The sequence below is a fragment of the Lycium barbarum genome, chromosome 7, assembly GCF_019175385.1.
Source record: "Lycium barbarum isolate Lr01 chromosome 7, ASM1917538v2, whole genome shotgun sequence".
Lineage (NCBI taxonomy): Eukaryota > Viridiplantae > Streptophyta > Magnoliopsida > Solanales > Solanaceae > Lycium > Lycium barbarum.
The window spans coordinates 128,243,052-128,266,640 of NC_083343.1; the positions used below are offsets into that span (position 1 = coordinate 128,243,052).

The window sequence follows — 23,589 nt, forward strand, 5'->3', positions numbered from 1 at the left end:
ACCCCTAAGTAATTAATTCGAAACGTACGAGAATTCATCCATTAAGTCAAGTCATCCACCCGCACTAATACTGAACTTAAAGTCAAGCTGATTAATCATCTAGGTAGAAAATCTCGAGTAAAATTTTCACTAGTGAGCATGATCACACCCTATATATAAGAGTAAATATGCTTAGATTCAAATATCATCTATAAGAAATTACCCAATATTCCGTAGAGAAAAAAGTAAGAACCAAAAGGATGAAATTTTCTTCAGTTCTTGTCTTTGTGATTTTGGCCTTGGTCCTAACTACAACTTATGCTGAACAATGTGGTAAACAAAACCATAAACGTAAGTGTCCCAACAAGTTGTGTTGTAGCAAGTTTGGATGGTGTGGCACTAGTTGTGACTATTGTGGATCTGGCTGCCAGAGCAACTGTCACAAAGGTTGTGCCACCGCCATGTTCGCCAATGAAACCTTCAACAATAATGGCGAACACTTGGATGGTAACTTTAACTGATCGACGAACACTGCCAGATTACGACCATATTATTAAAAGCTTGTAGTATGATACGCTAGATGTGGTGTCCTACGTTTACTTGTGATATGGTGTAAGTTATAATAAGAATAAACTAGTGGTTACGTACTTACGTTGTGCATGTAAAAGTACGTAGCATGAATAAAAGTGAGGCGTACGCTATGTGAGCTTCACCGGTTGACTGTATTGTGTAAGAGTGGCGTAGCTACTGATTAATGATAATTAATATTAATATTGTTAAATAATTGTGTGGAGTAGATAAACCATAGCTTTAGTTTTGATGTCATGTATGTTAGTGCATGTGTTTTTAGATATCTTCACCTTTTTTTCTTTTTTGTTTTCGTAGTTTCATGTCACATAAATAAAGTTGAAGAGTTGAGGCGGTGGACCCATGTTGAGTGAAGCGGTGTCACACACTCACACTGACACATAGTAAGGAATTTTTACTAAGCATATATATGTATACCATCCATAAATTAATGTATAATAAAGGAATTGATGCCACTTAATGACAGGCGTCTCTGGGTGCATTAAGTACCTGATTTTTCTCTTAGAAATCGGAGGTTTGAACCTCAAATTTTTTAAACATATATTTGGCAATATAACCTCTCTATCGCTTAAAATTGCAGTTAAGTATTTACCTAGACCAGAGCTCTCCTAGCTTAAAACTCAACTATCATAGCTCAAAGCTATCTCATACTTTTTAATGTGATGATTAATAATTTTTTTCTTACAAAAAATTCTGGTACGCTACTCTGAAGAACAAATTAATTCCTTTTTTTCTTTCTTTCTTACTTCTCCAATAAATGTTATTTATGCTAACCAATAAATACTAGGTAAGGGGCTAGAGGTGATTCTAAAATAGTACCTCAAGCTCAATAGCATTCATGGCCACCAATGGACCATGGTCCCTCATGTAATACTCTATGATAATTCTATGATTTCAGAGTGTTTTAATTTATAGTAATCATGACTTAAATTAATTATTTTGGAGGGATTTATAGTGTTTCCGCACTTTCCCTTCAGTGGAGCTCGAATATTGAATCTATCAGTCCTGAGTGGAGGTGCTTTACCAATTAAGCAACCGTCAACTAGTCAGGGTTTTAATTTATAGTAATCATGACTTAAATAACCAAATTATCTCAAATAAGTTTTATAATAAGTGTCTTATCCCATTAGTGGTCGTTTGACCATAGTGGTCGTTTGGTTTGAGGTCAAAATAGTCCCGGGATTACAATCCCGGGACTAATTTATACCATCTGTTGGTATTATTTTATACCATCTGAAAGATGGTATAAAATAATACCAGTATAAGTGGGTTAAGAAGGTATAAGTTGAGTTATTCCAGCACTAATTTTTATACCACGTTTGGTACAAGGTATAAAATAATCCCGGGATAAATCTATACCTTATACCAAACGTGGTATAAAAATTAGTACCGGTATAATCCATGTTATACCTTAAACCAAACGACCACTTAGTGTCTTAAGTTTTACAAAACACTAGTGCTATTATGTATAGCCTCTGGTACACATGGACGTCTCTATCAATTTTATAGGGATGGGCATTCAATATCTTTTCAATTTTAATATATTCCTACATAAATACGTACGGAAAAACACAGTTTTTTAATTTGCACATTCATTGTGGACACAAAATAATGACATCCAATACCTTATAAGAGCATGATTGACTTTGCATATACATGTACACGAAATAATGGCATTTTGATTCAAATTGGAACAGAAATTTTCTCATACTTCCTTTTTTATGCTTAGAGCAAATAAGAACGAAAACCATTTATTAAAAAAAGGAGCTCAAGTTACAACTATATGATTGTGAACCTAATTATACATATCGTTGGAAAAAAATAAAAATAAAAAGCAAATTAGACGAACCTATATTTTGGACTTGCCTGACATGAGGCTACAACTTATTTGTGGAGATCATCATTCTAGTAGTATCCTTTGGGTGACATTAAGCTTTCCACATACGTAATAATATCCATATATTCCCTTTTTGACTCAACAAAAATGTCCCGCATGCTATCGCTCCTAGGATTGTATGCAATAACTTTACTTGTTATACAACAACCTATTACGAACACTAATTCTGCATTCTCTGCCACGAAAAGGGGTTTTACTGTTTCGTAACGAGTGTTTATTTCAAAATTACTCATGACAAATAAGGAATTTTTTATGACATATAAGGATCTCCATGATTCCTTTATTCCGTACTCTTTCATTATCCATATCTAGGACTGTTCACGGTTTTGGTTAAAATCAAAACCAAACCGAAAATTTAACCAAATCGAATAAAAAAATCGATATTTGGTTTGGTTTGATTTGATTTAGTTTTAAATTTTAAAAACCGATAATATTTGGTTTGGTTATGATTATATTAAAAAATAACCGAATAAATAACCGAGCCAAACCAATAATATACATAAATTTTATAATTATTTATATGTATAATATTAGTTTTTCATAAATAATTATAAATATTTTATACCTTTTAATCATTAATTTTATTTTTGATCTACGTATTTCACATAATTATTTAAGGCCCATGTTTTTAAGAATATGTCCAAGCCCATGTCTTTAAAGTCTTTTACCTCTTTTAAGTGTTAAGTGTAAACCTACTAACAGAAGCTCACGTTAGAGTCTAATGTCTTTAACTTAAATTTTTAGCCTTTCTTTGTCAGCCATTTGATTTTAGGTTGTTTCTTCTTCTTTTTTTCGAATTTATACCTTCTTTTTTTTGTCTGAATGAGTCCTAAATTTCTAATATTTTTCATATGAAAAGGACAGAGGTTGTAGATTTAGAGGTTCCTATAAAAGATACTTCAATAACATCAGCATTTCCTGCAACTCAAGCACATGGTAATGCCCTAATACTTCTTCCGTGGGTAATCCTCCTAAAAAGCATAAAAGAACAACTCCTTGTAGTTGAGACCCTAGCCTTTGGGATAATGATAGAAAAACATCTGAAGTTTTGGATTATTATACAAAGTTTTTTTAATAAAATGAGAGAATTAAGGCAATTTTTTTTAATAAAATGAGAGAATTAAGGGCAAAATGCAAGTACTGCCCTAAAGTTTGAGATCATTACACAAATTTTTTTTATTTCATATATTTTCGTTTTAATTTTAAGTAGTCTTTATGTTTAATTAATATGTATGTTTATAACAACAACTAAAAGCTCCTATGCTCTACTTTATTTCCAGGTATGTGTATTAAGATGACAAAAATGGTGAAGCCACTACTTAGTTAGTTTTTAACTCTATATGTAATAGTTTAGCAACTTTGGGTAACTTGAATACGACACTATCACTAATAGTGAAAATGTTTCTATGATGTATGTTCCACCTTAAACGATAAATAAAAGTTATCGTTTGAACAAAAAAAAAAACATGTCTTTTTCAACTTTTTAATATTTTATTGATAAGTCTCATGGTTGTTAGTCATAAACCGAAAAATCCAACCAAACTGACAATAGCCAAACCGGTGGTTATTATTTTATTTGGTTTGATTATGATTTTAGACATTTAAAAATCGACAAAATTGGTTTGGTTATAGTTTTAATCAATAACCGATCCAAACCGAATCATGAACACCCTGTCCATATCTCAAGATCCTTATCATCGTCCAAGTAAGTCATACACAAACATTCATCTAAAACTCCTAATCCAGTTAAAACATTCTCTGTTTCATTCTTAAACTCAGGAACCGGAAACAGAGAAACTTTTCAGAGACAACATCAAAATAAATTACTTTGCCATAAGATCCATAAAATGATCCCCAATTTGAGCAAGAATTCTCACTTTTTTTAGCCCCAACCCTGGAGTGAAGTCGTCCATGCATTGAGATCATATCGTCACACGAGAGAGAACGAATATCATAGGGGAACTCGATCTCCTTCCAATCATTGCCTTTAAGACTTGTAATTATAGCATATTCACGACCTTAACCGGGGGAATTGCTGAATATAAACAGAAGTACCTTGTAATCATTCTCAGAGGAGTCGAAAAAAAGTCCCCCAACAGCAAGCCAATCACGAAATCGCAAGGTTTTTTTGAGCTCAAGCACCTTGGTACAAATTCTGCTGGCAGGATTCCACAAGAAAATATGCTCCTGTAAATTTAGCAGTAGAAGACCATCACAAGAACCCAACACACTATAGTTATACATTCGATGTGTCTCAAGACGTAGTTGTTGTATTTGTTGTATAATAGGGTTTTTTATTTCGGAACTTATAAATTGCGGGTTTATGAGGTGGAAATCAATTAAGCGCTGCGCCGTGGAAGCACAAATGCTCCTGCTTGTTGACGACTAGAGAGCTCGAATTTAGGATTTGAAATCCAAGAATGCCATGGTTTACAAACACACTTGAATCGTAAAAGAGATTTCACTGTAATTTTGAAAGAATAATCAATGTAATTTCGTTGGGAAGATCTGCCATGAATTTCTTTGTGGGGAGGCGGCAAAGAGGAGAATTGGACAAAAGACTTAACATATATAGATGTCTATATATAGGAACAAGTGAACGGTTTATTATATAGTAATGGTTATTATGTTCTTCGAGGTTACAAAGGATTTAGCGTTTTTTCCAAGAAAAGGGAAGTGAGCTGTGCGCTAGTAACGGAACTCTAATACTTAGGTCTATTTGGAAAAGGGAAAAGGAAACTATGTGTCCAATGATCCAAAGTAATGTCATATTTAGTTAATATTTAGGTTTAATATCTCCAGGAGTCCGCTCAGTCCAAAATAATCTCAAAAAATGACCGGTTGGCCCAAAATAATGCTAAGGCTGGCCAGCCCAACAGCCCAGGCTACTACAACATATATACAGATGTTGGATTATATATACACTTTATATACAAGAATTATACATTTTATATACATATGCTAGAATTAATCATACATTTATTTTACATAAGTTATACGTTAATTATACATTTATTATAAACATATTAAGCAATAATAATATGATGTTTTTTACATATACATACATACAAAGTATTACATACCACAATGATACGGTTTCTATTATACAGTTTTTATACGTATGATACACTTTCTATACAAGACTGATACAGTTTATATACACATGCTGGAATTATATATACACTTTCTATACACAAAATGATACATATTATATACAAAAATGATACAATTTTCTATTCTATACAGGGCAATTGCACTGTGCTGATACACATTATATACACAAATGATACATATTATATACAAAAATGATACATACCTTAGTGATTCATATTTTATACAGTTTCTATACATTACAGATAGGTACTGATACATATTTTATACATAAATGACACATATTATATATAAATATCGCCTCAAACATTTTTGTGTTTGGGTTTTTGTTTGAAAATTGTCTTATTTAAGTTTTGGCTAATGAATGAGATTAGTTTAGTGGGTATAATTTGGGTTTGGGAAAAATTGAATTAGATGGTGGGATTATTTATGGCCAACCGGCCATATATGTCCTTTTCCCTTTGGAAAACCACTCTGCAATTGAAATTAGATGTAATTACATATCTCTGATCAACTAATTATTTGGTCAAGATGTAATTGAGCGTAATGAAGTGGAGTAACTTCAATTTTGAGGGGGTTGAGAATTGTTGGTACAGTCAAAGCTCTCTATAACAGCATTGTTGGGTCAGAAATTTTTCAATTGTTATAGAGAATGACCACTACAAGAAAAGACTTAATTTGTGGGGGTTATTTTGTCAATTTGTGGCCTTTTTCGACTGCCACAAATTGAATTGCGGTGGTTTCAAAAAACGCCACAGTTACCTTCGCCACAAGCTTATTTGGGGCAATTTTTTCAAACCTCCACGACGACCGCCACAAAATAAAACTTTAATTTGTGGTGGTTTTTAATGACAAATAGCAATGGTTTGTAACCTCTACAATATAATCTCAATGTTTTAAAATATTAAATTAGTGGAGATTCATAAATGTCACAGCATTATGCCAATATTTATAGAGAATTAAATTTTGGTGGCTTAGAACCCCCACAAATTGTTAATTTTTCTTTTTTTAAAAAAATAGGATTCAAATTACATTGGGCCAGTATAATCGCACATATAATAATTTTACTTAAAAAAACATTTGATGTGAAAAAAATTCAATAAACATATTCACAATAACAATATTGCAAATTTAAACTCATGTCAAACTAAAATAGTAGAGTACAAATTCATGTATAATGAGTTGTACATTACAACCTTAAATTCGTAAGAATCTAAAACAGTCCCACATCAAATAAAAAAAAGTACTAATGCTAAGCATTTGCTCATTGATTCGAGTTGATGCCACGCAATGATCTTCTTTAATTCAAGGTGAAGCACTTAAGCTCACTTTCCGCACAACTAGTCTGAAATAGTGGGAAAAAATGTGATTAGTCAAATAAATACATACTGATATGTTTATTGATAAAAAATACCAAATTCAATTTACCGACCAAGAAGCATCTAAATCAATAGCATCTGTCTTGGAATTCCGAATCCACTTAAAGCCTACAAAAGAAAACGTCAACCCGAAAAATCAGTATAGACATATGACACTCCTGATATTCCAAATGAAATGTGAGAGTAAGATAAGAAAGGGAGAGGGGAGACCAACGAGCAAACTACCCATGAAGTCATTAATAGGAAAGGAACTAGATTGGGAAGGGAATATGGGATTGGGGTGTTTTAGGTCGTGGGATGGTGGGATTGTTATTTGGGGATTTTAAAACTTTGGAGGGAAGATTTGATATTTGGATTTCTATTTTTTTGGGGTAAAAAGATTTTGGATTTTCCTCCAAACGAAAAATAAGACGCTTTTTTATAAAATATATGAACAAAAAGCTATTATCAGTAATTGCGTTCAAGTATGAATGAATTATATACATTAATAGTTTAAATTGAAAATCAAATTCAAATGAGGTTCAATTAATATTGAACATAAAATAGTAATTTTTAGGCAAACGAAATAAAAAATAGAGCAACAGAAAATGTAAAAAAATTATAATATTAAATTTAATTAAACTTTTAATCCTAAATTTAAATTTTAATTACATTTTGTATCACCCATAAAATAATCTAAAATAAGGATGTGTAACAAATTTAACTACATCGAATTAGTTTTTTTTAAAATAGAAAATCTTAAACTTAATATTGCTAACTTAATTAAGTTTAATGGATGAGTTTTATTTATAAAGTAGTCATTACATGACTAAAGCGAGCTAACCAAGCTTAACCGAACCAGGCTTCAATAAAATTGGCCAAGTCAAACTTAGACTGTTAGCTTAGTCGAGCCTAGCTAAATACATGCGAGTTGGCTTGGCTCGTTATCCCGCCTACTGACAACTCAACATCGAAACGTTGGTCGATCCTTATAGCTCTCTCTCGAACTCCACAACATCTCGTATCCATAGCTGAACCCTGGGTGCAAAAGTTCAGTATAAGTACACCAACAAGTACTCACTAGTCAGTAAGTATTATCAACGATCCCAAAAAGGGCAGTGACGAGGGTTTACAGATATTATACAAAGCTATTGAACTCAATTTCATAATTAAAGTCTCAGTAAAAATCAAAGTCAACCCTAGACACGTGACCAAACTAAAAATAAATTACATCCCGGTTACTATAACGCTATGAATTCAAATCTATAATTAGGTTTAATTCGACTCTGTTACAATGCTTAAATCATTAATCTGGTGTTTTCAGGGCTTAGACCCATAATTCCCGGTTTCTACATTCAATTCCATGATTTAGAGGTCTAAATCTAAAATAAAAATGGGAACAAACACTATGGGTAAATGTAAAAGTGTAAAATCATTTCCTCGAAGCTATATGACAAATCCATCTTGAAATTGCTTCAACCAATACAATGTTGTCTCTCTTTCTCAACTGTTTTTCTCATATCCCATGCTCTTGGACTCAACTGATTCGAAATTTTAGTGAACATTTGTAGAATTGAGTTGTCTATTGCTATGGAAGACCTCTGTCTTTGGATCTTCTTTTTGCAACAGAAGAATGTGAGGAAAAAAGAAAGACAAACTGTAAGTGATAGAATTTAAGGTAAATTGCATTAATTAGCTAACTACAGTATGTAATTAGATTCAATAGTAAGTACGCGTCAATTAATCGAATTAGACAATTTCTCAAACAGCTGAAATTTGGTGTATTGGTGGAGGTTATCAAAAACCTCCCCAAAAAAATCACCACAAAACGAACTATTTTGTGGGGGTTGGCACAAACGCCACAAATTAAATGTATAGTTGGGGTTTTTTTATGACCCCCATAAATAAACCGTCACAAAGTGAGCATTTTCTTGTAGTGGACTGTTATACACCGATAATAGCATTGACATTTAAATAATATTTCGTTGTTATAGGCAAAAAAGATGCATAAAATCTAATTTTAATTTTTAATTACCAAATTCTAAGCTTAATCACACTTTGTATAACGAAGGAAAATCATTTAATGATGAAAATATATATATATTCATATAATTTTTTTTAACATCGTATTAAATGATCAAATATTTTGTCAAAATCTCTACACTTATTATTGGTAATCATACATATTCTATTTTTTAAAGATGGTTAATTATTATATTACCAAAAAAAGAAGATAGTTGTTATATGGGGGGTAATTTTACTAAGAGCATATTGTTATAAATTTGGTTGTTGTTGTTATAGGTGAAATGCTATTATAGAGAAGTAAAATATAACATAAAAAATCAGTTCCGAAAAAAGTTGGTTATTATAGAGAGGTGTTGTTATGCGGGTGTCGTTATACAGTGGTCTGACTGTACTTACATGGTGTAATTAGAGGGGCCTAACACCTAAAACTCCATATATATTGTATTTGAAATCTATTTTTTCTAACTTATTTTAGATGCAAAATTATTACTTAATAATTTTTTTGTAATCGATTTTTTCGAATAATTTTAATTTTGAATTGTTAATTTTAGATAAGATTTTATCAAATTCAATTTGAAAAGCATCCTTCCACGGAGGCAATCATTACAGGATCTGTTAACACAACTCTATAAGCAATAAGTTAACAAATTTTAGGTTAAAAAAAAATGATTTAGAATCATAGAATCTGATTCAAGAAGTTGATAATTTGTATAATATGCTTGTTGCAATGCTTTGAAACCCAAGAAGAAACAAAACGAATTTGCAATTCATTTTTGTTCAACACCTTTTGACTATCGACCGAGTATTACCCTAACTTATCCGAGATTTGAAGAAAGAGCACAAAAGGAGTTAAAGAGAATAAAATAATGTAAGTGTTAGTGGACGGTACATAAGAAGCAAAAACAACATTTTCTTGATTTTTTTATTTAAAAAATCTTAAAGAGAATAAAATAATATAAATTTATACAAAAATATATTATACTTTTTATGATAAATAATCAATTTTCTTAAAAAAAGAAATTAACACATAATCTATGCTCCACAAAATTTGGGGGCCGAAGGCATATGCCTTAGTGGCCTAGCCTTACGGACGGCCCTGTGTAATTACAAGGTTATGTTTCATTTCTTTCCTTTGTTTTAATTTTAGATTCTATACTTTTAAATTTATTTTTATTGCGATTAATTTACAATTTATTGAATCAAATATATTATTCTTTTTACATTGTTTATCTTGTGTTTATTTACGTCTCATTTTCCAAACTTTACTTCATGTGTTATTGCCATGGTTTTCAAAATCAAAAGATATTTTTTCAACCTTTACTTCATTATTGCCATGGTTTTCAAAAATCAAAAGACATTTTTTTCATTTTGTTTCGTCATTTCTCTTAGCTGTGTTATTATTCTAATTTTTTTAAAATATATCTCTTAATCATAGAAGAATGTGTCATTCTCAAACTTGGTTTATAATAGGTGATGTCATGAAAGTTGAATTTTCTTGTTTAATGAGTTTATTGACAAACTATTTATACCGAGTGATGTCAGAATTTATAAATTACTTTTTATCAAATATTTGAACAATGTTATAAATTTATGATTGTAAGTAGAGAAAATAGGCAGATACCCCCTCAACGTTTGACCGGTTTATTTATGACGCGCTCAACCTTTGCGGGCGTCCTATTACCCCCTGACCTTATTTTTTCTATATTTTTGTACCCTTTTTCGGCCATCTTTTACACGACCCCTTCTTTTTTAGTGTTAGGTGAGATACACGTGCCCATGTCTTCTTCTTCGTCATTTTTTTCTTTTTAGTTTTCTCAATTCTTTCTTTCCAACTGATTTAAATCTATTGTCTCTTCAATTTTTCTTCTTTACATCACCAAACCCTAGTTGAAATTGAACCAAAGTGAAAATCGAACCACTTACTAAATAAAATTTCAACTGTTAGAATAAAAATTTAGTCACTTAATTTCAACGCCCCCACTGCAACACCACCACCCAGTCACCCACTTAATTTTTGTTCAATTGCACTTTAAAATTTTAAAAATTTCATGATTCTTGAACCCAAATAGGTTGATTTCTTGAAAATATATGTATGATTGATGATGAAATTGAATATGGTGTGTTAATGGAGGAAGAAAATGAGTTTTAATTGAGGAAGATAAAGGAAAGAAAAAGAAAAAAAATCATGATTCATGAACCCAAATAGGTTGATTTCTTGAAAATATATGTATGTTTGATGATGAAATGGAATGTGGGTATTATTGGAGGACGAAAATGAGTTTTAATTGAGGAAGATAAAGGGAAGAAGACAAAATTGAAAAAATATCTTCCGTTAATTGAGGAAGATAACGGAGGTGGTAGCAGATATGGTCTTTCCGGTGAGATGTGGTGGTGGAATTTTTTAGTGATGAAGAAGATAAAATTATTGGATGATTTTAATGGTTAATTAGAGTTTAATTAGTGTAAAAATAATTAATAAACGAAAAATCAAATGAATAATAAGGAAAAGACTAAAATTTAAAAAAATTCTGACATGGCACTGACGTGGCCATGTTAAAAAATGCCCTCACGCGTTACTGCTTCGTGTTGACACGCCCATGTAAGAAATGGTCGAAAAAGGGTACAAAATATAGAAAAAATAAGGCCAGGGGGTGATAGGTCGCCCGTAAAGATTGGGTGTGTCATAATTAAACCGGTCAAACGTTGAGGGGGCATCTGACTATTTTCTCATTGTAAATATTGATCTTTCGTCAAACATGCCGTCCATGGTGTTCTTGCAATATGTGTGCTTATTTAGAATTTTACAAATTAATTTATTTGAAAACTATATTCCAATTATCTTTTATAATATTAGTTAAAAATCTATAATTATTTAATATCATATTTTTTACAAAACTATTTCTTATATAGACACATATTTGTCTAACAATAATGTTTAGTTTTTTATAATTAATTTTTTATTTCAAAATTTAAAGCTCTGCTGTAACAAAAAACAATCTTTGTAATTATTCCATTGTGCAATTACTATTTTGTGTAATAACTATCCTAGTAAATACACCAAATTCAACACTACAAGAAAGTATAGAAATCGCAATAAATTTTTTTACATTTGGCAACAACTTAATTTTATTGTTGGCAAATGCTTTTTTTTGTTGCCAAAGAATTTATTTTTGTTGCCATAGTATTGATTATTGTTGCAAAAAGTACTTTTGACAACAAAAAAAAGAAGTTGTTGCACGGTGTTGCAATAACAGCCGTTGGGAAAAGTTTATGCAACAATTTTTTTTTGTTTGTTGTCAAAAGTACTTTTTTCAACAATAATCAATTTATGGCAACAAAAAAAAAATTGTTGCCAGATATACTTTTTCTTGTAGTGCAATTACGAGATGACTTTCCAAACAACCCCTTAGATATTTTAAAGGTCATTTCGTAATTGAATTAGACCTAATTATACTGTTTAACTTATTTGTATGTCCAAGCAATTACAGATCAGTATGAATTGCATGTAAGTGAGAAGACTATTTACAACCTTTATTTCTCAAGGGCCTGATAAACGCTTGTCGTGTATTTGTATATAGAGTTCTCTCATTTAATCATCGTTAATTAATTTATATTTTACTTTATTAAATTATTTAATCATACTTTCTTTGTTTCAGTTTATGTAGCACACTTTTCTTTTTAATCTGTGCAAAAAGAATGTCACCTTTCTATATTTAGAAATAATTTAACTTATGAGATGATTTACGGCCACAATTATCAAAAATACTTTTTTTGGATTACAAATTTCAAAAATCTTCCTTTTTTTCTTTCGTAAACTTCGTGCATAATCAAATAATGCGTCATAAATTGGGACAAACGGAGTAGTAATTAAGTTAAATTGGTTTGGTATAAATATGTGACATGGACACGTAAAAACTTACACACACTGATATTCACACCAACCCAATAAATGCTCGACATGTATATATTTGTGTATTTGTGTATTATCTTCTCTCACTCAGCCATTAACTTATCATTGCACTTTATTAAAATGACTTAATGATGATAAGTTAAGTTGATTTGACATAAACGCCCGGGGGTAAGTATTGACCAAAAAGTAAATATTGTTATAAACTGCTTGTAGATATTATCCGCTTTGGCGCACCTCACGGCTTTAAAACGCGTTTAGCAGGTAGGGACCAGCATGGGCCACCCATGGGAAGCCAACCTGTAGAGACTGTCCGCTTTGGAGACTTCAGGCTCCTCACGGTTTTATGCGCGTCTAGCAATGAAGGGAGGGCCACCAGACCCATAGCCTACTTGTAGACATTGTCCGCTTTGGAGACTTCAGGCTCCTCACGGTTTTAATCGCGTCTACAAGTAAAGGCTTCAGGCCCAGCTTATAAGCACGCACACAATTCCGTGTGCGAGCGATGTGGGAACTTCAAGTTCACAACACACCCCCTCATCGCGAGCATCGTGCTGATAACGTGTTATAAACTGCTTGTAGATATTATCCGCTTTGGCGCACCTCACGGCTTTAAAACGCGTTTAGCAGGTAGGGACCAGCATGGGCCACCCATGGGAAACCAACCTGTAGAGACTGTCCGCTTTGGAGACTTCAGGCTCCTCACGGTTTTATGCGCGTCTAGCAATGAAGGGAGGGCCACCAGACCCATAGCCTACTTGTAGACATTGTCCGCTTTGGAGACTTCAGGCTCCTCACGGTTTTAATCGCGTCTACAAGTAAAGGCTTCAGGCCCAGCTTATAAGCACGCACACAATTCCGTGTGCGAGCGATGTGGGAACTTCAAGTTCACAACATGGATGTTGTAAATATCCCATCTTAGTGGATATCCATTATTTGGAAATATCCCATAAATATCCCATAAATATCCCAAAATATCCCATGTCTTGTTGCTCCTATAAATAGGATGCACAGATGCAATGTTGAAAGAGCAGAAGTAAGATAATCTGATATCTCTCTACATATTCTCTCTACATATTTCTTCTATGTATTTACTTCATAGTTTTATTTTATAACACGTTATCAGCACGAGACTCTGTCATCTCGAGCAAATACTTTACAAGCCTCGAAGGTATTGATTTCTTTGTTTTCCATTACTAATGGCAAATCTTTCTAGACGTGAATTTGTAGCCTTAGATATATCCGGCAATAGCTATATGTCTTGGATTCTTGATGCCGAGATTCACCTTAATGCGATGGGTCTGGAAGACACCATCAAAGATAAAAATGAGGCATCAAACCAAAACCGTGCTAAGGCAATGATATTCCTCCGCCACCATCTTGATGAGAATTTAAAAATGGAATATCTCACGGTTAAAGATCCTCTTACGCTGTGGAATGATCTGAAAGATAGATATGATCATCTGAAGATGGTCATACTTCCACAAGCACGTTTTGATTGGCTCCATTTAAGGTTCCAGGATTTTAAATCTGTTAAGGCATACAATTCTACTATGTTTAAAATTATTTCTCAATTGAAATTATGTGGTGAAAATATTACTGATCTTGATATGCTGGAGAAAACATTCTCCACTTTTCCTGCCTCGAGTATGCTCCTGCAGCAGCAATACCGAGAGATGAAGTTCAAAAAATATTCTGATCTAATCTCACATCTTCTAGTGGCTGAACAACATAATGAATTACTGATGAAAATCATGAAAGCCGACCCACTGGTACTGCCCCATTCCCTGAAGTGAATGAGGCAAATTTTCGCCATTCTAGGCGTGGAAGAGGTCGTGGCCCCAGTCGTGGTCATGGTCGTGGTCGAGGAAGGAATTTTAATCATGATTCTCGTTTTGCACCATATAATACCCTTCACCACCAGCAGTGTAAAAGGAAGGATGATAAACCTGAAGTTGTGCAAAAGAAAAATTCAGAAAATAATTGCTTCCGATGTGGAGGAAAAGGGCACTGGCCACGTACCTGTCGTACGCCAAAGCACCTTGTTGAGCTATATCAAGCCTCCCTCAAAAGGGCAGAAAAGGATGCCGAAGCAAATTTTATTTCTGAAGATAATGTTGAGCCTATGCATCTAGATGTGGCAGATTTCTTTGAATTCCCTGAAGGAAAAATAGATCCTCTGATCGGTGATGGATCTGTATTAACTTAGATATTTCATACATGTCGTTTGTATTAGCTATTGTGGTTATGTTTCCATATATATGTAATAAACTGTGTGTAATACTTTGTCTAATCAAAATATCTACTTCAGTGTTTACTTTGCCTATTCTTTCGTTTTGAAGAATATATGGAAAATCCTCAAATATTATTTGGATCAATGACCAATCATGAAGATATTTGTGTAATTGATAGTGGAACAACGCATGCTATATTCAAAGATGAGAAATACTTTTCTTACTTGCGTAGAAAAAGGAGAAATATTAATACAATTTTTGGTAATAGAAATTAATGATCAAAGGCTCCAGAAGAGCTAATTATTTATTTACAAGTATCATGACACTAGCAGTGTCCAAATAATATATGATTATGGTGAACAAATTAATGTCTCTCGAAGAGCTTATATATGATAGTATCATTCATCTCAGATCATAATTATTTCGATCGGAAAATAAATTATAGTAAACCTGAAGTTTACTAGCGAGAAAAATGGTCATCATATTGAGACTACAGATGATTGGACGATTGAATATCTCCAACTTATTACGGGTAGGGTCGCGTGTGTAAAGCGTTACCCGAGCATGATGAGATCGCATGTCACAATAAACTAGAAGTTTTGACATAAAATTTCATGCAATAGTAAACCAGAAGTTTATTAAAAGAAATAGCACTCGTCATAGTAAACTTGAAGTTTACGGGTACAGATAATTTTATCAGTTGACAAGACCATTTTGATCGTCCTGATTTAAATCTGATGTGCTAATTGAGTATTAAAAACATATTGAAGAACTAGAAGATTCTTCAAGAATTTGTTTGTGTTGCTTGTTCTCATGATAAGTTGATTACACCAGCTAATGTTGGGACTGAATCCCCAAAATTCTGAAAAATATAAAAGGTGAGTATGGGCCCCTTCACCTGCAATGTGATGTCTTAAATAGATGCATCTATGAGACGGTCACATGTATGTTTATTGTCAACTGGCAGTTTGACATTTACAAAGTTGCTTGCTCAAAATAATTGAGTTGGAAGCACAACTTTCAGAATATGTAATCAAGACAATCATCTTGATAATGCTGGTTTATATCTAAGTTGGTTTGGCATTGGATGCCTCCTGACCCAACTATTTCATATTTCATCTGCAAAATATGCTCTTAATGTCCCTGAAGGACAAAGTCTACAACGTGCATGGATTATTATATTTGGAGGTTCAGGTACCTGAAAATAATGAAGTGATGAGATCTCAGTAAGTTATGTCGAATTGCGAACTGATACAACATGATATCTTCTCGACAATATACAATATAGCGCGCAATATTGTATAAGGTTGTGAGGATTTGATTTCTACGTCTCTTAAAGCATGTTGACGTAGAATAATTACCAAGTAAAATGATGCATCTTGGTAGACGTAATGTTTATTGGGCCAGCAGTCCAAACAACAGAAGATGTCACATTATTTATACTGATGGATGCTGTCACGGCCTATGTGGCTTACTTGATGAAATTTATATGAAAATTCCTGAAGGATATAAAATGCCTGAAGCATTTGGTTTAAAAATGTATTCAATTAGATTACAAAGATCATTATATGGTTTAAAACAATCGGGGCGCATGTGGTATAATCGCCTAAGTGAGTACGTGATAAATGAAGGATATATAAATGATGACATTTGTCCATGTGTTTTTATTAAGAAAACAAAATCAGGGTTCATAATACTTGCTGTTTATGTCGATGACATAAACCTCATTGGAACTCCAGAAGAGCTCCAAAAGGCGATTGAATATTTGAAGAAAGAATTTGAGATGAAAGATCTCGGAAAGACAAAACTCTGTCTTGGTCTGCAAATTGAACATTTCGCAAAAGGGATCTTTATCCATCAATCTGCCTATATTGAGAAAGTTTTAAATCGGTTTTACATGGACAATGCGCATCCTTTAAGTACTCCTATGGTTGTTCGCTCACGTGAAGTGAGCAAAGATCCGTTCCGACCTCAGGAAGAAAACGAAGAGCTACTTGGTCCTGAAGTACCATATCTTAGTGCAATAGGTGCACTTATGTATCTTGCTAACGCTACAAAACCTGACATAGCATTTTCTGTTAATTTGCTAGCAAGATATAGCTCTTCTCCTACACGGAGGCATAGGAACGAGATTAAGCATATATTGCGATATCTGAAGGGAACTAGCGATATGGGTCTGTTTTATACTAACAAAGGTAGTACAGATCTTGTTGGTTATGCAGATGCAGGTTATTTATCTGATCCACATAAAGCTCGATCTCAAACGGGCTATCTGTTTACATGCGGAGGTACTGCTATATCATGGCGATCGACCAAGCAGTCCATTGTTGCTACTTCTTCAAATCATGCTGAGATAATCACTATTCATGAAGCAAGTAGAGAATATGTGTGGTTGAGATCAGTGATACATTTCATCAGAGAAAGATGTGGCTTGAAGTGTGATACAAAAATACCCACAGTATTATATGAAGATAATGATGCATGCATAGCTCAATTAAAAGGAGGTTTCATAAAAGGAGATAGAACAAAGCACATTTCACCAAAGTTATTTTTCACACATGATCTCCAGAAGAATGGTGATATTGATGTGCAACAAATCCGTTCAAGTGACAATCCTGCAGATTTGTTCACTAAATCTTTGCCAACTTCAACTCTTGAGAAGATGATATTCAAGATTGGAATGCGAAGACTCCGACATCTGAATCTTGATCTTCGTCAGGGGGAGTGAAATACGCGTTGTACTCTTTTTTCCTTAACCAAGTTTTGTCCCATTGGGTTTTCTTGGTAAGGTTTTTAATGAGACAGCTCTCAAAGCGTATTTCTAGATATGTACACTCTTTTTCCTTCATTAGGACTTTTTCCCACAAGGTTTTTTTTAATAAGGTTTTAACGAGGTACATCATCTATTAATGGACATCCAAGGGGGAGTGTTGTAAATATCCCATCTTAGTGGATATCCATTATTTGGAAATATCCCATAAATATCCCATAAATATCCCAAAATATCCCATGTCTTGTTGCTCCTATAAATAGGATGCACAGATGCAATGTTGAAAGAGCAGAAGTAAGATAGTCTGATATCTCTCTACATATTCTCTCTACATATTTCTTCTATGTATTTACTTCATAGTTTTATTTTATAACAAATATATAGTAATTAGTAGGGTGTCAAAGATTCTTTAAAAGCCGATTGAACTGGCCGAACAGAGGCTTTTCTTCTAATAACATTGTAGGTTTATACATAAATCTATATATAGCCGTATTGAGAAATTAGGGAAGAATTTTAATTTTATAAAAAAAAATTAAAAAGTAATTAATCATACCAAATAAATTTATGTGTAAAATGTATGTTATATATTAAGTTAAAAATAATAAATAATAAATAATAAATCATTAATTTTATTTTATTTTTTATCTTGGGCCTAGATGATAGAAACTGCTACAAGCCAACAAGTAATCAACAACTAATGTTGAAACTCCCAAGCCTATTCTAATACTTGCATCTTGAATATCAAGACACAAGGTATTCAAAATTTCGAGTAGCAAATCACAAATTACTCCAGATTTTAGGCAGCGAGATACAAAGTATCGAATATCTTTCCTCTTTCCTCTTGTATGATTTAGATTTTAATTTGTTTATTAGATATTTAATTTTAGTAGGCTCGGTTTGTGGTTTGTTAAGTCACATCTTGATTAATACATTCCACTCGTGTGATGTATAGGCTTTTCATATTTGCTTACTTTATTCCACACTTTTGCAGAATAGTGTGAAGGATGGCTTGTCTTTTATGTTTTCTTAATTCATCACTTTTAAATAACAAAAATGTCTCGAAAGTTATGGCCAAATTTCTAAACTGACAAAACATAGATAATTTAATAAGATTTTTGAGGTATTAACTCAACTAAAAATTGTGTTAGTTCCAAATGTCAAAAGACACCTAAGTCCAAAGTTAGTTACCACTTACGACATCGTAACAACAACAACAACCAAAAAAAAAAAAATTGTTTTTGCTTGTACAAAAGTTCACCATTATTATTTCATGTAAATCCAAGAATCCTTACATCACGGGCTAGACGTTACAAGTTCTTCAAAAGAAGATGAGAATTAATCCAAAATTTTCACTCTTCTTTCTAATTTTAAGATGTTAGTCAGAAAAGCAATGACACGTATGAAAGTACGTGTCAAAAAGAAGCAAACAACTGTACATCACTTGCTAGGTGTAAAGATTCATGCATGCAAATTCCACTTGTACTAACACATGCTCTAACGCATGCATGTTGCCACGAAGTTCTTGAGCTCTATCTCTTTTTATTAATATTTACTCACATTTATACTTCTATGTTTATTATTTTGTCACGTTATTGGTATTTTCTTGTGAGTGTTAAAGTAGGGGAAATTTGAGAATAATTCTGGAGAGTAATTAATATCGACGATGGCAGTTGCAGGGATTGATCGGAATGCGGCGTTAACACCGGAGGCTCCGCTTGCACCGGTGACTATTGAAAGGAAAGTTAGGACTGATTTGGAAACTTCTATTCCAAAGCCTTGTAAGTTCTTTTTTTCTTCTTCTTACTCCTTCCGTTTATTTGATGTAACTTCTTTTTTTTTTTTACCCCTCGCCAGAGCTCCCCTCTTTTACTCCCTTCGTGTTTGAGACTCGAACACGCAATCTCTGAGTTAGAGGCTCAAAGTACTTACCATCTAAGCAACCCTCCATTGTGTATTTGATGTACTTTAGTTTAGTCGGGCACCGAATTAAAGATAATACTCCCTCTATCCAGATTAACACTTTTCGCTTTTCGAGAGTCAAACTTTTTAATTTTGTCCATTGTTAGGACACAGCATCTTCAACTTTTTTAAAATAAAATTAACATTTTTGGAAATTACGTAAAAAGTATGATAAGTCACCATAATTAATAATTTAAAATATATAAAAACATATGAAAAAAGTACGGTCAAATTTGACCCTCAAAAAGAAAAAAAATCCCGATCTTTTGGGACGGAAACACTAAGAAAACAAATTGAATTTTACGGTATTAAAGCAATATATAATGATATCAAAATGCCCTTTGAATTTGTTTGATTTTAAGCATGTCAGGCAGTAGAATTAGAGAGTTACTTATTTAGTTTTATTTAGTTTCTATTTATGTGGCACCATTGACCTTGACCGTGAACACGGATATGAAATCTTTAATTGATAATTTTAAATATTTTAAAAGGCATTTGAAAAGTTTGCGGTCCGAAAACTCTCAAAATTCGGAAGTGCCACCGACCCTCAAAATCTAGAAATAATCCGAAAGGTGCCATAGAAATTGTGGAGGGAGTACTAAATATAGAAAGTGAGTGAAGTTTCAAAATTTTGACGAAACAGAGTGGCCATAGGTGGTGTAATTAACCTGTAAAGCGATTCTTGCGTTGATTAGGCCCCGGACCATTTAGAAACATGGACATGGACGTGTAGACCGGCCACGCAGCAATTGTTTGATACTTCTTACTGTTATTATGCATTGATAGTGCTTCAAAAATGTAGCCTTTCATACTGAGGTACTTGTGTGTCAAAATGTTGCCTCATTAGAGTAGAACTTCTGATTAGCAGAATTATTGATTTCAATCGAAGTTTACTTGAATAGTTATTTGTATCTACTTAACATCTCTCATCTTAATTGAGCAGCTGAGCCTTATAGGAGATGTACATTTTAGTCATTGTTATTTTTTAATTTGTTGGTAGTTTGTGTAGGTATGGCATTCTTGCTTAATACAATTATAACATAATAATGCTTAAATATATGTGTTATGGATATTCAGATCTGGCAAGGGGATTGGTGGCTCCTGATATGGAGCACCCTCATGGAACTCCTGGCCACAGGCACCACGGCTTGAGCGTTCTTCAACAACACGTTGCCTTCTTTGACCAGGATGAGAATGGCATTATTTATCCATGGGAAACTTACTCTGGTAATCATAATATTCATTTCGCAGTTCGTATTAAATGCAGATTTATCTTTAACGTGGATAGGTAATTAAATGATACTCATAGAAATGTTGTACACACATTGTATGTCCCATTGGATAACATTCTGTTGTTATTCACTAGGTGATCTGTTTAGTCTTTCAAACCCTGTCTCAGTTGTCAAATTTCAGGGTTATTTGCAATGTTGGGCGGTATTACTATCTGTTAAATTGTGTTTAACAGAACATCTCTAGAGAGAAATGTGCCATAGGATTCAGTCTTTAAGACATTGGATTATGTTCAATTCAAGAATTCAGTTCATTTATTAAATATCCGCGATTATTTCATTCATTAACTATCCAAGATGTGTATATTTTGTGGTATCTGATGAAAATTTGAACTGAGGCCTTCCTGCTCCTTCCTTCTCATTTTGAACAGGACTTCGTCAAATTGGGTTCAATATGATAGCATCTCTGATAATTGCCATTGTCATCAATGCTGCTTTGAGTTATCCTACTCTGCCAGTAAGTTGATCTTTTCTGAGACACGTTATCGTAAAAGATCAATCACCAGAAGAATATCCTCTTATATATCGACTTAAAGATCCATTGAAATAGGACTTTGATCCTTTTGTTTCCTTAAAATGCATCTTTCTATTTTTTTGGCCTACACTATGTTAATGTTGTTCAAATGTTTTCTTTCAAATCTGTATGCATGGATTTCCAGAGGTTATATATTCTTTCTTCACTAACCCCAACTAATTTGGGACAGAGGTAATTCTTATTGTATATATATATATATTCTCTCTTCATTAAAGTGATCCGATGCGAATTGGCAGGGGTGGTTTCCCTCACCTTTTCTCCCAATATATATCCATAATATACACAAGTGCAAGCATGGAAGTGATACTCACACATATGACAGAGAGGGCAGGTTGGTATACTATAATCCTTCTCAAGTCACATTATTTTCAAATGCCTCTGGAAGTCGAGTTGATGATTTTTCCTTCTCTGGTTTCCTCCAATAGGTTCTTACCTGTGCATTTCGAAAACACTTTTAGCAAGTATGCCCGCACGCTTCCTGATAAACTCACTCTCGGTGAACTCTGGGATATGACTGAAGGCAACAGAGAGGCATTCGACCTCTTTGGCTGGTAACTATCGAAGTTCCAATACTCTCATTCTAACTGATTTTGTGTTAATAAATTGAAGGTGTCGTGTGTATAATTCTCTCAATCTTATGTTTGGTGTGTAATTTTTGCAGGATCGCGAGCAAAATGGAGTGGGGAGTTCTGTATGTTCTTGCAAGAGATCAGGATGGTTTTCTATCTAAAGAAGCAATAAGGCGATGTTTCGATGGAAGTTTGTTCGAGTATTGTGCCAAAATACAAATGGAAGCTGAAGGATGGTTGAAGGAAGAGTAAGTCCAACATATGAAAAGTAAATTGGCAAGACTATTTAGAGTATATAAAGCATTGTAATAAGCAGGGCAATAGCCTGGAATTGAACTTGTGTTTTGCCATGTCTTTTTAAGTCTTTGTACTAGAAAAATTAGGCTTGTGTAGTGTCTGAGCTTTGTAAAGCTTATCTATAAAATGAATCCACAAGTTTAAGTACTTGATTAGTATTGTGTTTACTTCTTTGGTTACTGAAGTTTGTTATGGCATGTGGCTCAGTTCCTATTGACGGTAGATTTGGTCTTTTGGTCCATGACAAGTGATCTATGGTATGTATCCCAAATAGCAACTAGCAGAGAGTTGTGTTGCCTTTATTCTTGAGGCAGATAGCATTAATAGTTCAGTTTGATAAATTATTTGTTTTATTTTGAGCTGAGAATTTATCGGAGGAAACAGCATCTTTACCTACTTCCCAAGGTTGGGGTGGGGTAGGTCTACGTACACTGCATATATTTGGAAAAACCAACGCCTCGCCCTTTTTCATTTACCTTGTAAGGTCTGCATGCACTCTACACTCGTGATTATAGTGAGTATACTGAGTATGTTGTTTAGTTCGCTACCTAAACCTCTTAGTTGGAATAGTTCGCTACCTAAACCTATTAGTTGGAAATTACAGTGTAAAGAAGGGTTCTAATTGAACCTTTTTGTAGAAAATTCTAAACAACAGAGAATAATTTGCTTGTTGGAAATTTCTAAATGTTGAGCCCCCAACCACCCAAAAAAAAAAAATTCCTTATAGTGAATTTTATAATTTTATATTCTTCTTAGACATATTGAAGATTGTAGAAAGTTAAAAGTACAAAATCTTTATAAAAATGAAGAAGATGGAAGATTATCCACTTTTAACGGTAGAAATATATTAGAACTTTTAATTAAATTGCTCAAGTCTTTGTATTAGTACTTTAAATTTTTTATAACATTCTTTTAGATAATGTATTGCAAAAAGATGGCTAACAATTTAATAACTTAAATTAATTCGTCTCACTATAAATAATAATTTTACTAGCCATCATGGGGCGGTTATTTTTATTATAGAGCGATTTAAAATTGATTCAAGTGATACGTTCGAGACGAGATGAGTTC

General features: G+C 33.1%; 1 protein-coding gene and 1 long non-coding RNA gene across 2 annotated transcripts; one reads left to right on the forward strand and one right to left on the reverse strand.

Annotated features, from left to right (window-relative positions):
• Nucleotides 1-6,683: 6,683 nt before the first annotated feature.
• LOC132602627 (uncharacterized) lies at nt 6,684-7,136 on the reverse strand. The gene is made up of 2 exons (XR_009567842.1): nt 7,008-7,136; nt 6,684-6,920 (listed from the first exon to the last, which is right to left on the reverse strand). It is a non-coding gene; the product is annotated as an uncharacterized LOC132602627 (long non-coding RNA).
• A 12,296-nt stretch (nt 7,137-19,432) lies between these two features.
• LOC132604333 (peroxygenase-like) lies at nt 19,433-22,665 on the forward strand. The gene is made up of 6 exons (XM_060317786.1): nt 19,433-19,647; nt 20,906-21,055; nt 21,489-21,574; nt 21,889-21,983; nt 22,078-22,203; nt 22,314-22,665. Exons 1-6 carry the CDS (start codon nt 19,533-19,535, stop codon nt 22,471-22,473), a joined length of 732 nt encoding a protein of 243 aa, XP_060173769.1. The 5' UTR covers nt 19,433-19,532; the 3' UTR covers nt 22,474-22,665.
• The last annotated feature ends 924 nt before the right edge of the window (nt 22,666-23,589 follow it).

Coding starts and splice junctions, on each gene's coding strand:
- LOC132604333 (XM_060317786.1), top strand. CDS start 19,533: ATGGCAGTTGCAGGGATTGATCGGAATGCGGCGTTAACACCGGAGGCT. Junction 21,575..21,888: donor TGAGTTATCCTACTCTGCCA/GTAAGTTGATCT, acceptor GCGAATTGGCAG/GGGTGGTTTCCCTCACCTTT. Junction 22,204..22,313: donor GCATTCGACCTCTTTGGCTG/GTAACTATCGAA, acceptor TAATTTTTGCAG/GATCGCGAGCAAAATGGAGT.